The 12,490-nt window shown below is 51.2% G+C and overlaps 1 protein-coding gene and 1 non-coding gene across 4 annotated transcripts in view; both read right to left on the reverse strand.

Moving 5' to 3' along the window:
* khdc4 (KH domain containing 4, pre-mRNA splicing factor) overlaps positions 1-12,490 on the reverse strand; it is a 118,014-nt gene that overhangs the window by 88,773 nt on the left and 16,751 nt on the right. For all 3 annotated transcript variants that reach the window (XM_041179703.1, XM_041179702.1, XM_041179704.1), the window contains exons 2-6: positions 8,416-8,698; positions 5,935-6,063; positions 4,522-4,601; positions 3,451-3,503; positions 1,921-2,075 (exon numbers count right to left, since the gene is read on the reverse strand). In XM_041179703.1, coding sequence (XP_041035637.1) covers positions 1,921-2,075; positions 3,451-3,503; positions 4,522-4,601; positions 5,935-6,063; positions 8,416-8,698 — 700 coding nt within the window. The remainder of the gene's footprint in view (positions 1-1,920; positions 2,076-3,450; positions 3,504-4,521; positions 4,602-5,934; positions 6,064-8,415; positions 8,699-12,490) is intronic.
* On the reverse strand, positions 2,934-3,066 carry LOC121272938. The gene has a single exon (XR_005941925.1).

The raw sequence follows: 12,490 nt of genomic DNA on the forward strand, positions 1-12,490 counted from the left end.
TAAGCAGCAAGCCATTTAGGACTGCGATGAGAAGCAATTTCTTCAGAGGGTTGAGAATCTTTGGAATTCTCCACCCCAAAGGGCTGTGGAAGTGAGTGTGCTGAAGACAGATCAATAGATTTCTAGATACTAATGGCACCAAGGAATAGTGCAGGAAAATGGCATTGAGGTAGATCAACCATGATGTGGTTGAATGGCAGAGCAGGCTTGAGGGGCTGAGTGGCCTACTCCTATTTCTTACAATCCTAAATCCTCTTCAAGATGAAATGCCCATGTTTTTCCAGTCGTCCCTCATAACTTAGCTCCCCCAGTTGCTTAGGAGCAATAACGCCAAGATAAATAGGAAATCAAGCAGAAATGGAACAGAGTAAAGGATGTTAAAAGAGCTTAAGAGGCAATTAGGGGGAGTTTCTGGAGAGGAGAAAATGAGGTATCTGGTGAAGCAGAGGATACTTGAGACCAGAATCCAAGAAGACAAGCTTGTTGAACTTCTTGGATATTCCTGATCAATCAAACTTCTGTAATTGTGAATGAAACAGTGTGTATTATCATATAAAGGTGAAACATATCTGCATGACATCATCACAACAACAATGAAGCAGCAAATCCGTAGAGACATCCATGTTAGCTCAGATATGTCAAGGTTAATATTCCACACATCTTCGTCACATTACACTTTTTTTCCATGTAAACTAAGTGAGGAGAGTTGATGAGATATAGAATATCTATTATGAACAGTTGCACCATAACACCATAAGACATAGGAACAGAAGTAAGCCATTCAGCCCATCGAGTCTCCTCCACCATTCAATGAGATCATGGCTGATCTGATAATCCTCAATTCCACTTTACTGCCTTTTCCCCCACAGCTCTTGATCCCTTTACTGATTAAAAATCTGTTTATCTTAGCCTTGAATATATTTAACGACCCAGCCTCTACAGCCCTCTGCTGTAAAGAATTCCACAGATTCACCACCCTCAGAGAAGAAATTCCTCATCTCTTTTTTAAATGGGTGACCCTTTACTCTGAGATCATGCCCTCTGGTCCTAGACTCTCCCACGAGGAGAAACAACCTCTCAGTATCTACCCTGTCAACCCACTTGAAATGTTATTACACCCATTCAATCTGCTGAGAGCAAGTTACAGGAGTGAGGAGATCACACACCCCAGCCTAACCCTGTCCTCGGTCCCACACTCACAATATCCTTCTACCAAGATACAACAGACATCTATTCCATTTTCATGAAGGTTGACGGACATATCTTGATGAGGGTGTACATGCACACAGTACCTGCTGGACGCTTTCACCTCAAGTATTCACCCTGGTCTCCAGCCAGACAGAAGAGATGAATGCCTATGACAGCTAACAATTAACACACTCAAAGTCAGGAAGCAGAGTGTAAGCTTATCGTGTGAAATTTACTGTCGGGCCGCACAGTGAACCCCCGGCTTTCACTGGAAGTGGGGTTGTTCTCTCGGCCCAGATTCTATAAGGGGAGAGAATCAGCAGAGCCACAAGCACTGAACAGGTTCCACTTTCTCATTCCTCCTGCCCCTCAGGTACAATTAGCACAATGCAAAATGCACCTCCCTCTACACTGTCCCCATCAAACGCTCCCAGAGCAGGTACAGCACGGGGTTAGATACAGAGTAAAGCTCCCTCTACACTGTCCCCATCAAACACTCCCAGGACAGATACAGCATGGGGTTAGATACAGAGTAAAGCTCCCTTCACTTAGCAGTGCATCCAAAACTGTTCACATCTCACACCAGCTGCACTGTAGCCCCTTTGCCTTACAGTTTGAGTGATGGAATGTTATTGGGTGCTTTGAATTCTTAGTCACTTGAAGCCACAGAGAGCATGAACCTAGAGACCATTTCAAAGATGAATGTCCTACATGCTGCAACGACATACTTACCCCAGCTTGTGATTTTGCCGTGGTGGTTGTCGGATGTGTAACAGGGGCCGGCTGGTGGTACACAGTAACCATTGGACCACTGAACTGCGAGGTGGAAGTACTGACAGCCTTTATAACTCCACCTGCAATGATCTCTTTAATCCGGTTCACAGCCTCTGCAAAAGAGTTGTAGCAACCCAATGTAATAATGACTAAACTCCAGCATATTCATTTACTACAGACAGTGTAAATGCACCAATCCGATAACAATATCTTCTTCACTCCTTTCTATCCGCCTCTCCCGATGGGTCAGACTCTTGCTGGGGATAGGCTGCTAACATCCATGGAGGCATAGTAGGCTCAGAGCCAGCATGTCACTGGTCACATAGCCTAACACTGCCCTCAATCTCATAGTCACCCAGAGCTTCCAAGCATGGAATCTTTTCAGTAAGAATACATAAGCACTCCCACAATGCTTCCCCTCTGACAGCTCACTTCTTCCTCAGTACTGATCCTCTGACAGTGAAATGCTCCCTCATTAGTGACCCACTAAGAGTGCAGCGCTCCCTCAATACTGACCCTCCGACAGTGCAGCGCTCCCTCAGTCCTGACCCTCGGACAGTGCGGAGTTCCCTCAGTCCTGAACCTCAGACAGTGCGGCGCTCCCTCAGTAATGACCTCTAACAGTGCAACGCTCCCTCAGTACTGACCCTCAGACAGTGCAACGCTCTCTCAGTACTGACCCTCGGACAGCACGGCGCTCCTTTAGTATTGACTTTCTGGCAGTGAAATGCTTTCTCGGAACTGACCCTCTGACAGTGCAGCGCTCCCTCAGTACTGACCCTCCAATAGTGCAACACGTCGTGACTCCTGACCCTCTGACAGTGCGACGCTCCCCTCCCTCAGTACTGACCCTCCGACAGCACGGTGCTCCCTCAGTACTATACTGGGAAGCAGCCTAGATTACAGGCTCAAGTCTCTGGGCTGGTGCTGAAACCCACAACCTTCTGACTTCAAGGTTTACAATGAATTTAAATTGTTGGGCTGCACAGTGAACCCCCGGCTTTCACTAGAAGTGGGGTTGTTCTCTTGGCCCAGTTTCTATAGGAGGAGAGTATCAGTAGAGCCGCAAGCACTGAACAGGTTCTACTTTCTTCATCCTCCGGATTCCTGATTGTTTCAGCCCGGTGTGGTCTCATCAGTTTCATACCAATGTTAACCTTCTGCTCCTATCTTCTGCCTCTAGCTGGAAGAGGATTTACTGGTGTCATGGATATTCTTCATGTCAATGGCCTGGACATCAAGAGTCACCAGACTGTGCAACCAACATCATTGTCCAGTTTTATTTTCACTTACCATCTATTGGTTCGGCCTGATTTTCCCTCGCCCATACAGGCCAAGATCAATCCGAGAACACCAACTGCTGCCCTGCCCTGGCTAACAAACCAGTGCTGCACAATGTAGAGGTTAAACCCAGCCTGGACTTCTGTGAGGCCAGAACCCATCTATTTTTTATCAGAACCCATCCATTTATCACACCCACACACTTACTGTCAACAACATCACGTGTCTGTCCTTGGATGTGCAGGTACAAAGCACGATCTCTGCAGGGGGAGAAATAAGAAACAGAATTCAGAATGTTTCTTGAATCTTGACATGCAACAATCACAGGGCAAATGGACAGCTGCCAGAAACTGAGTGGCAGGGTGGCCATGTGCACTCTCTGGTGTGATACTGAGATAACCCAGGTTCCACTCCCAGTTTCCAGAGTGGCGGCTACAATTAGCCTGAGTATGGATGAAAGGGAAGAGAGAGTAGGATCGGATAATGTTCTCCGATGTTGAGCGTGTAATTCACTGTCAGGGCTCAGGTACAGAATAGGCAGCACAGTGAGCTATCAGCAGGCTGTTGAGGCTTACTGAAATAGGACTGCAGCCAGAGTCAGCAAGTTCCTTTTCCCAGGAGAATGTGGAATAAAAACATGCATTTCAGCAGCTCAGGACATCTCAAAGCTCTTCACAGCCAATGAGGGACTGCTATGGAGAAAGCCTGGCAGCCAATTTGTACACAGCAAGATCCCACAAAGTGTGATATGATAATGCCACCAGATAATCTGATCTTAGTAATGCTAATGGTAGTAGAGGAATAAATATTGGCCCAGGACATCAGGAAGAAACTCCTGCTCTTCTTCCAATGGTGGCCCTGGGATAACAAAAACAGAATTACCTGGAAAAACTCAGCAGGTCTGGCAGCATCGGCAGAGAAGAAGAGTTGACGTTTCGAGTCCTCATGACCCTTCGACAGAACTAGAACAGTGGCCCTGGGATGTTTTACATCCATCTGAGGGGCAGAAGTGGCCTCAGTTTCATGCCTGATCCAGAAATAGGCACCTTTGACTATGCATCATTTCCTCACTATTGCACTGGGAGTCTCAACTGAGACTGTCTCTGAGGTGGATCTTGAAGCTACAACCTGCTTACTCAAAAACGTGAATGTGTGCGCTACTCGCTAAGCCACAGCTGACAGCGCAAGGAAGAATAAAGAACAGGAATAGCACCAGCTTACAGATCTAAGTAAGTTCAGGGATGGGAGGGAGGAGTTTGCTTATTAATGAATACATACCCTGGTGTAGCTTGTACTTTCTCCTCTGGAGACATGAATCTCCCACGTGTAGACACAGCTGCTCCAGTGAGCCGACTAACCTGCGTAAGGAGACAGGAAACACAACTTCACTCTTGCTTAAAATATTCGTAATCTTAGTAAACTCCATCAGATCCCTGAAGAGAAAGAATTCATCGATAAAATGTTTGTCAGGAAGTGGGCATTAGACAGGAAGGTGGAGTAGATGCCAAGGAGGGAACGAACACTGCAATGCCGAGAGGGACAATCAAATTTTCAAAGGAAAATAAACACACAACATCCCCTTCAATCTTCTGGATGGAGCCACGTCATAGGTGGAGACTCTGCAATTCAGTCCATACTCCTGAATTGTTAAACTATACAAATAAAGAACCCAGAAAAACAAAAACTAACATGGGCTTCTTCCAGTACTGTTCGGGGGATTGCTCCAGTCAAACAGAACCCCTTCGCCCTCCTGCAAGGGAGCTGCTCCAGTCAGACGCCCTTCCCCCCATAGGTGGGAGTGTCCAGTCAGACCCTCTCTCCCTCCCATGTGGGGACTGTCCAGTCAGACCCTCTCTCCCTCCCGTGTGGGGCGTGTCCAGTCAGACCCTCTCCTCCTCCCGTGTGGGGAGTGTCCAGTCAGACCCTCTCCTCCTCCCGTGTGGGGGCTGTCCAGTCAGACCCTCTCCTCCTCCCGTGTGGGGACTGTCCAGTCAGACCCTCTCCTCTTCCCGTGTGGGGAGCGTCCAGTCAGACTCTCTCTCCCTCCCGTGTGGGGCGTGTCCAGTCAGACCCTCTCTCCTGCTCCCGTGTGGGGAGTGTCCAGTCAGACCCTCTCCTCCTCCCGTGTGGGGAGTGTCCAGTCAGACCCTCTCCTCCTCCCGTGTGGGGACTGTCCAGTCAGACCCTCTCCTCTTCCCGTGTGGGGAGCGTCCAGTCAGACCCTCTCTCCTGCTCCTGTGTGGGGAGTGTCCAGTCAGACCCTCTCCTCCTCCCGTGTGGGGAGTGTCCAGTCAGACCCTCTCTCCCTCCCGTGTGGAGAGTTTCCAGTCAGACCCTCTCTCCCTCCCATGTGGGGAGTTTCCAGTCAGACCTTCTCCTCCTCCTGTGTGGGGAGTGTCCAGTCAGACCTTCTCCTCCTCCCGTGTGGGGAGTGTCCAGTCAGACCTTCTCCTCCTCCCATGTGGGGAGTGTCCAGTCAGACCTTCTCCTCCTCCCGTGTGGGGAGTGTCCAGTTAGACCCTCTCTCCCTCCCGTGTGGGGAGTGTCCAGTCAGACCCTCTCTCCCTCCCGTGTGGAGAGTTTCCAGTCAGACCCTCTCTCCCTCCCATGTGGGGAGTTTCCAGTCAGACCCTCTCCTCCTCCCGTGTGGGGACTGTTCCTAAGACTATTTTAGAGGAATTTATCTCTCACCTCATCCTGTGTTTGCCCTCGGGTCAGCAGGTTTCGACAGTTGATGGGAACATCATTGATTTCCACTTCAGCCACCACCAGGTCATCCTTGTTTTTTGCTGCTGCTGCCACCTTCCCTGGAAGAGGGGCCTGTAAAGAATAGGATGTCAGCACCAGGAGACAGCAAGAACAGAAATAGGAGGAGGCCATGCAGCTCCTCCAGCCTGGACTGCCGCCATTCAATAAAACCATTGCTAATTGACTTCAACTCCACTCTGCCACCCGATCCTCACATTCTCTCCATTCCCTTAGTGTCCAGAAATCTAGCGATCTCATGCTGGAATCTATTCAATGACAGAGCATCCACTGCTCTCTGGGGTAGAGAATTCCAAAGATTTACAACCTTGGAGGAGGAAATCAAGCTTCATAGCATCAAAGACCTTTATGGTGCAGCAGGTGGCCATTCAGCCCATTCTATCAAGGCCAATTGAGGAAGAAGTTCTCCAGGTTAATCCCATTTTCCAGCTATTGGTCTGTAGGCCGGTCGGTTACGACACTTCCAGTGCATAGCTCAGATTGTTTTTTTTATATAAATGTGATGAGGAATTCTGCCTCTACCACCTTTTCAGGCAGTGAATTCCAGATCCCCATCACCCTCTGGGTGAAAATTGTTTTTTTTCAGCTCCTCTTAAATCCTTCTGCTAATTATTTGAAAGCTGCACCCACTGTTTATGACCTCCACATTAAAGGAAATAGCTGCTTCCAATCCATTCTTGACTAAATCCCTCACAGAAACAGAAAAGGATTTACAGCACAGGAACCTATTCATGTCTGTGACGATGGAACAAGAGCTACCCAGTCTAAAACCATCTTCCAGCTCTTGGTCAGGATTTTATACATTTCAGTTAAATCTCTCCTCCTCTGGGTCCTAAATGATCGATCCCTTTATCCTGAGACTGCGACTTCCATGTTCTAGACTTGACAGCAGGGGCAAACAGCCTGTCAAACCCTCTCAGAATGTTACAAGTTTCAATGAGATCACCTTCACTCACATCAGATTATTGGTCCATTCTATTCAATCTCTTCCCATAGGACAACTCTCATCCAGGGATCAATCTGGTGAACCTTTGCTGCACCCCATCTAAATGCAAGCATATGCTTCCATAAACCAAAACTGCACACATCCCCAATTGGCCTTGAACTGAATGGTTTGCTCTGTCATTTCAGAGGGCAGTTGAGGGTCAACCACACTGCTGTGGGTCTGGAGTCACAGGTAGGCCAGACTGGGTAAGCATGGCAGATTTCCCTCCTAAAGGGATATTAGTGAACCAGATGGGTGTTTACGACAATCAATGGTAGTTTCATCTGATGAAGAGTCATACAGACTCATAACGTTAACTGTATTCCTCTCCGTAGATGCTATCAGACCTGAGTTTTTACAGCTATTTTTGTTTTTGTTTCAGATTTCCAGCATCCACAGTATTTTGCTTTTATTATAATGGTAGTTTCATGGTTGCCATGACTTTTTAAAAAAAATTTATTCACAGGACGTGAGTTTCGCTGGCTGGGCCCAGCATTTATTGCCCATCCCTAATTGCCCTTGAGAAGGTGGTGGTGAGCTGTCGCCTTGAGCCTCCTCAGTCCACAGTGCTGTTAGGGAGGGAATTCCAGGATTTTGACTCAGCGACAGTGAAGGAATGGCAGATATATTTCCAAGTCAGGGTGGTGAGTGGCTTGGAGGGGAACTTCCAGGTGGTGCTACTGAGACTAGCTTTATACTCCAGATTTGTTCAAGGAATTTAAATTCTACCAGATGCCTTGGTGGGATCTGAACCTGTGTTCCAGAGCAATAGCTTGGGCTTCTGGATTACAAGTACAGTGACATTACCACCACCTTACTCTAATATCCAATCTCCTTGCAATAAAGGTTAGCACCGATTTTGTTATTTGTTAATTTTGTGATTCGCATACAAGGACGTTCAAATCCTCTGCATACCAACATTTACAGGTATCTCAGCTGTTTATAAATGAGTGTGAATACTCATTTGTCTGTAGAGTCACACTCAAAAGGGTGAATCTGCTCTATAATCACATTGTAGGCAAACACTTTGCCATGAAAACTGATTCTCAATCTTATCACAGACAGCAAGGTCGACATAAAAGAAATACTGATGTCAGGCATGCATGGGAGCTTCCTGTGCACAATTTGCCACATTAAACACTGACTACACTTCAGTAAAAGTGTCTCATTGGCTATCAATCACTTTGAGACATCCTGAGGTTGTGAAAGACCCTGGAGAAATGCAAATTATTTATTTTAGAAACAAACAGCTTGTGGCCCTGGCAACTGACAGTAATGCCCATTCTTTCATTTGCAATGTCCAGCCCTCTGCCCACTTTTCTACCCTGTCTCACAGTGAACTGCAAACTGTCGTAAACCCCGCCCCAACCACACCACCAACTTCTCCACCCCCAAACCACACACACAGCTGTGGTCTGTACCTGTTCAGGAGCAATCTGACTGGGTTTCAGCTTCCCTTTTGCTATCAGCATAGCGTTGATCTTGGCTGCAACAGCCGCTGCAGCGTCTAATGCTCCAGAGGCGGGGGCGACGGGCCCTACACTCACGGACACTCCGGGTGACGGGGCTGCAGTCCCAGGAGGCAGAGAGGCTGGCACTGACCCAGTCGGGAAGGTGCTTGTTGACATGGAGACCTGTGGAGACATCACTCCTGGTAATGTGCCATTCATACCAGGGCCAGGCTGGTCCCACTTGCTGCGTCGTCTGCAAAACAAAGAGACATCTTCATTTGATCCCTTCATCCATACACTGACTGAGAAAAGGAGCAGGGACCAGGCAGCACGACATGGAGAGAATCACCAACCATCTCCCAAAATCCCCATTCACTCTCCCCTCCCAAAAACCACCCACCCCTTCACTCACTCTCCCCTCCCAACACTCACCCCCCCCAGCCTCTTCAATCTCTCTCCCCTCCCAACACCCAACCCCTTCACTCACTCTCCCCTCCCAAAAACCACCCACCCCTTCACTCACTCTCCCCTCCCAACACTCACCCCCTCAGCCTCTTCAATCTCTCTCCCCTCCCAACACCCACCCCCTTCACTCACTCTCCCCTCCGAAAAACCACCCACCCCTTCACTCACTCTCCCCTCCCAACACTCACCACCCCCAGCCTCTTCAATCTCTCTCCCCTCCCAACACCCACCCCCTACACTCACTCTCCCCTCCGAAAAACCACCCACCCCTTCACTCACTCTCCCCTCCCAACACTCACCCCCCCCAGCCTCTTCAATCTCTCTCCCCTCCCAACACCCACCCCCTACACTCACTCTCCCCCCCAACACCCACCCCCTTCACTCACTCTCCCCCCAATACCCACCCCCTTCACTCACTCTCCCCCCCAACACCCACCCCCTTCACTCACTCTCCCCCCCCAACAGCCACCCCCTTCACTCACTCTCCACCCCAACACTCACTCCCTTCACTCGCTCTCCCCTCCCAACACTCACCCCCTTCACTCACTCTCCCCAACACCCACCCCATTCACTCACTCTCCCCTCCCAACACTCACCCCCTACCCTCTTCACTCGCTCTCCTCTCCCAACACCCACCCCCTTCACTCTCTCCCCTCCCAACACTCACTCCCCATCCTCTTCACTCGCTCTCCCCTCCCAACACCCACCCCCTTCACTCACTCTCCCCTCCCAACACTCACCCCCTTCACTCAATCTCCCCCCCAACACCCACCCCCTTCACTCACTCTCCCCCCCAACACTCACCCCCTTCACTCACTCTCCCCCCCAACACTCACCCCCTTCACTCACTCTCCCCAACACCCACCCCCTTCACTCACTCTCCCCAACACCCAGCCCCTTCACTCACTCTCCCCTCCCAACACTCACCCCCTACCCTCTTCACTCGCTCTCCTCTCCCAACACCCACCCCCTTCACTCTCTCCCCTCCCAACACTCACTCCCCATCCTCTTCACTTGCTCTCCCCTCCCAACACTCGCCACTTTCACACACTCTCCCAACACCCAGCCCCTTCACTCACTCTCCCCTCCCAACACTCACCCCCTTCACTCACTCTCCCCAACACCCACCCCCTTCACTCACTCTCCCCGCCAACACCCACTCCCTTCACTCACACTCCCCTCCCAACACTCACCCCCCCAGCCTCTTCACTCGCTCTCCCCTCCCAACACCCACCCCCTTCACTCACTCTCCCCCCCCAACACGCACCCCCTTCACTCACTCTCCCCCCAACACCAACCCCCTTCACTCACTCTCCCCCCAACACCAACCCCCTTCACTCACTCTCCCCTCCCAACACCCACCCCCTTCACTCACTCTCCCCCAACGCCAACCCCCTTCACTCGCTCTCCCCACCAACACCACCCCCTTCACTCACTCTCCCCTCCCAACACTCACCCACCCAGCCTCTTCAATCTCTCTCCCCTCCAAACACCCACCACCTTCACTCACTCCTCCCCCAACACCCACCCCCTTCACTCACTCTCCCCCCAACACCAACCCCCTTCACTCACTCTCCCCCAACGCCAACCCCCTTCACTCGCTCTCCCCACCAACACCACCCCCTTCACTCACTCTCCCCTCCCAACACTCACCCCCCCAGCCTCTTCAATCTCTCTCCCCTCCCAACACCCACCACCTTCATTCACTCCTTCCCCAACACCCACCCCCTTCACTCACTCTCCCAACACCAACCCCCTTCACTCACTCTCCCCCAACACCAACCCCCTTCACTCGCTCTCCCCCCGCAACACCCACCCCCTTCACTCACTCTGCCCCCAACACCAACCCCCTTCACTCACTCTCCCCCAACACCCACCCCCTTCAATCACTCTCCCACCCCAACACCCACCCCCTTCACTCACTCTCCCCAAAACCCACTCCCTTCAATCACTCTCCCGCCCAACACCCACCCCCTTCACTCACTCTCCCCAAAACCCACCCCCTTCACTCACTCTCCCCCCCAACACCAACCCCCTTCACTCACTTTCCCCCCCAACACCCACCCCCTTCACTCACTCTCCCCAACACCCACCCCCTTCACTCACTCTCTCCAACACCCACCCCCTTCATTCACTCTCCCCAACACCCACCCCCTTCACTCACTCTCCCCCCCAACTCCAACCCCCTTCATTCACTCTCCCCAACACCCACCCCCTTCACTCACTCTCCCCCCCAACTCCAACCCCCTTCACTCACTCTCCCCCCCAACACCAACCCCCTTCACTCACTCTCCCCAACACCCACCCCCTTCACTCACTCTCCCCAACACCCACCTTCACTCACTCTCCCCCCCAACACCCACCCTCTTCACTCACTCTCCCCTTCAAACCCTCACCCACCCACCCTTTCACTCACTCTCCCCTCAGACGCTCACCCTCCCCCTTCACCTGCATCTCCCCTCAGACGCTCACCCACCCCCTTCACTCACTCTTCCACAACACTTGCCCATCCCCTTCACTCACTTTCTGCTCCCAACACCCGCCCAGCTCCTTCAATCACTCACCTCTCCCAACACCCACCCAGCGCTTGGACTCACACTCCCTCTCTCTCTCGCTCCGGGTATCTCTCTCTTTCTCCCTCACCCCATTGAGTATTGCCATCTATATCTCTCCAGGTGTACCTCTCTTTCACCAAGTATTCCGAGCTCTCTATCTCCCCATCTGCGGGTATTCCTCTCTATCTCTCTCCGGGTATTCCTCTCTCTCTCTCTCCGGGTATTACTCTCTCACCGGGTATTTGTCTCTCTCTCTCTCCGGATATTCCTCTCTCTTTCTCTCTCGCTCCCCGGGTATTCCTCTCTCTCTGGGTATTCCCCTCTCTCTCCGGGTATTCCTCGCTCTCTCTCCGATTATTGCCCCCCCCACTCTCTCTCTCTCTCCGGGTATTCCTCTCTCTCTCTCTCTCCAGGTATTCCCCTCTCTCTCTCTCTCTCTCTGGGTATTCATCTCTCTCTCTCTGGGCATTCCTCTCTCTCTCTCTCTCCGGGTATTCCTCTCTCTCTTCGGGTATTCCTCTCTCTCTCGCTCTCTCTCCAGGTATTCCTCTCTCTCTCCAGGTAATCCTCTCTCTCTCTCTCTCTCCAGGTAATCCTCTCTCTCCGGGTGTTCCTCTCTCTCCATCCGGGTGTTCCTCCCTCTCCCTCCGGGTGTTCCTCTCTCGCTCTCCAGGTGTTCCTCTCTCGCTCTCCGGGTGTTCCTCTCTCGCTCTCCGGGTGATCCTCTCTCTCCCTCTCTCTTCGGGTATTCCTCTCTCTCTCTCTCTTCGGGTATTCCCTCCTCTCTCTCTCTCTGGGTATTCATCTCTCTCTCTCTGGGCATTCCTCTCTCTCTCTCTCTCTATCTCTCTCTCCTGGTATTCCTCTCTCTCTTCGCGTATTCCCCTCTCTCACTCTCTCCAGGTAATCCTCTCTCTCTCTCTCCAGGTAATCCCCTCTCTCCGGGTATTCCTCACTCCCTCTGTTCCTCCGGGTATTCCTCTCTCTCTCTCTCTCTCTCTCTCTGGGTATTCCTCTCTCTCTCT

Source organism: Carcharodon carcharias, chromosome 36 (assembly GCF_017639515.1).
Source record: "Carcharodon carcharias isolate sCarCar2 chromosome 36, sCarCar2.pri, whole genome shotgun sequence".
Lineage (NCBI taxonomy): Eukaryota > Metazoa > Chordata > Chondrichthyes > Lamniformes > Lamnidae > Carcharodon > Carcharodon carcharias.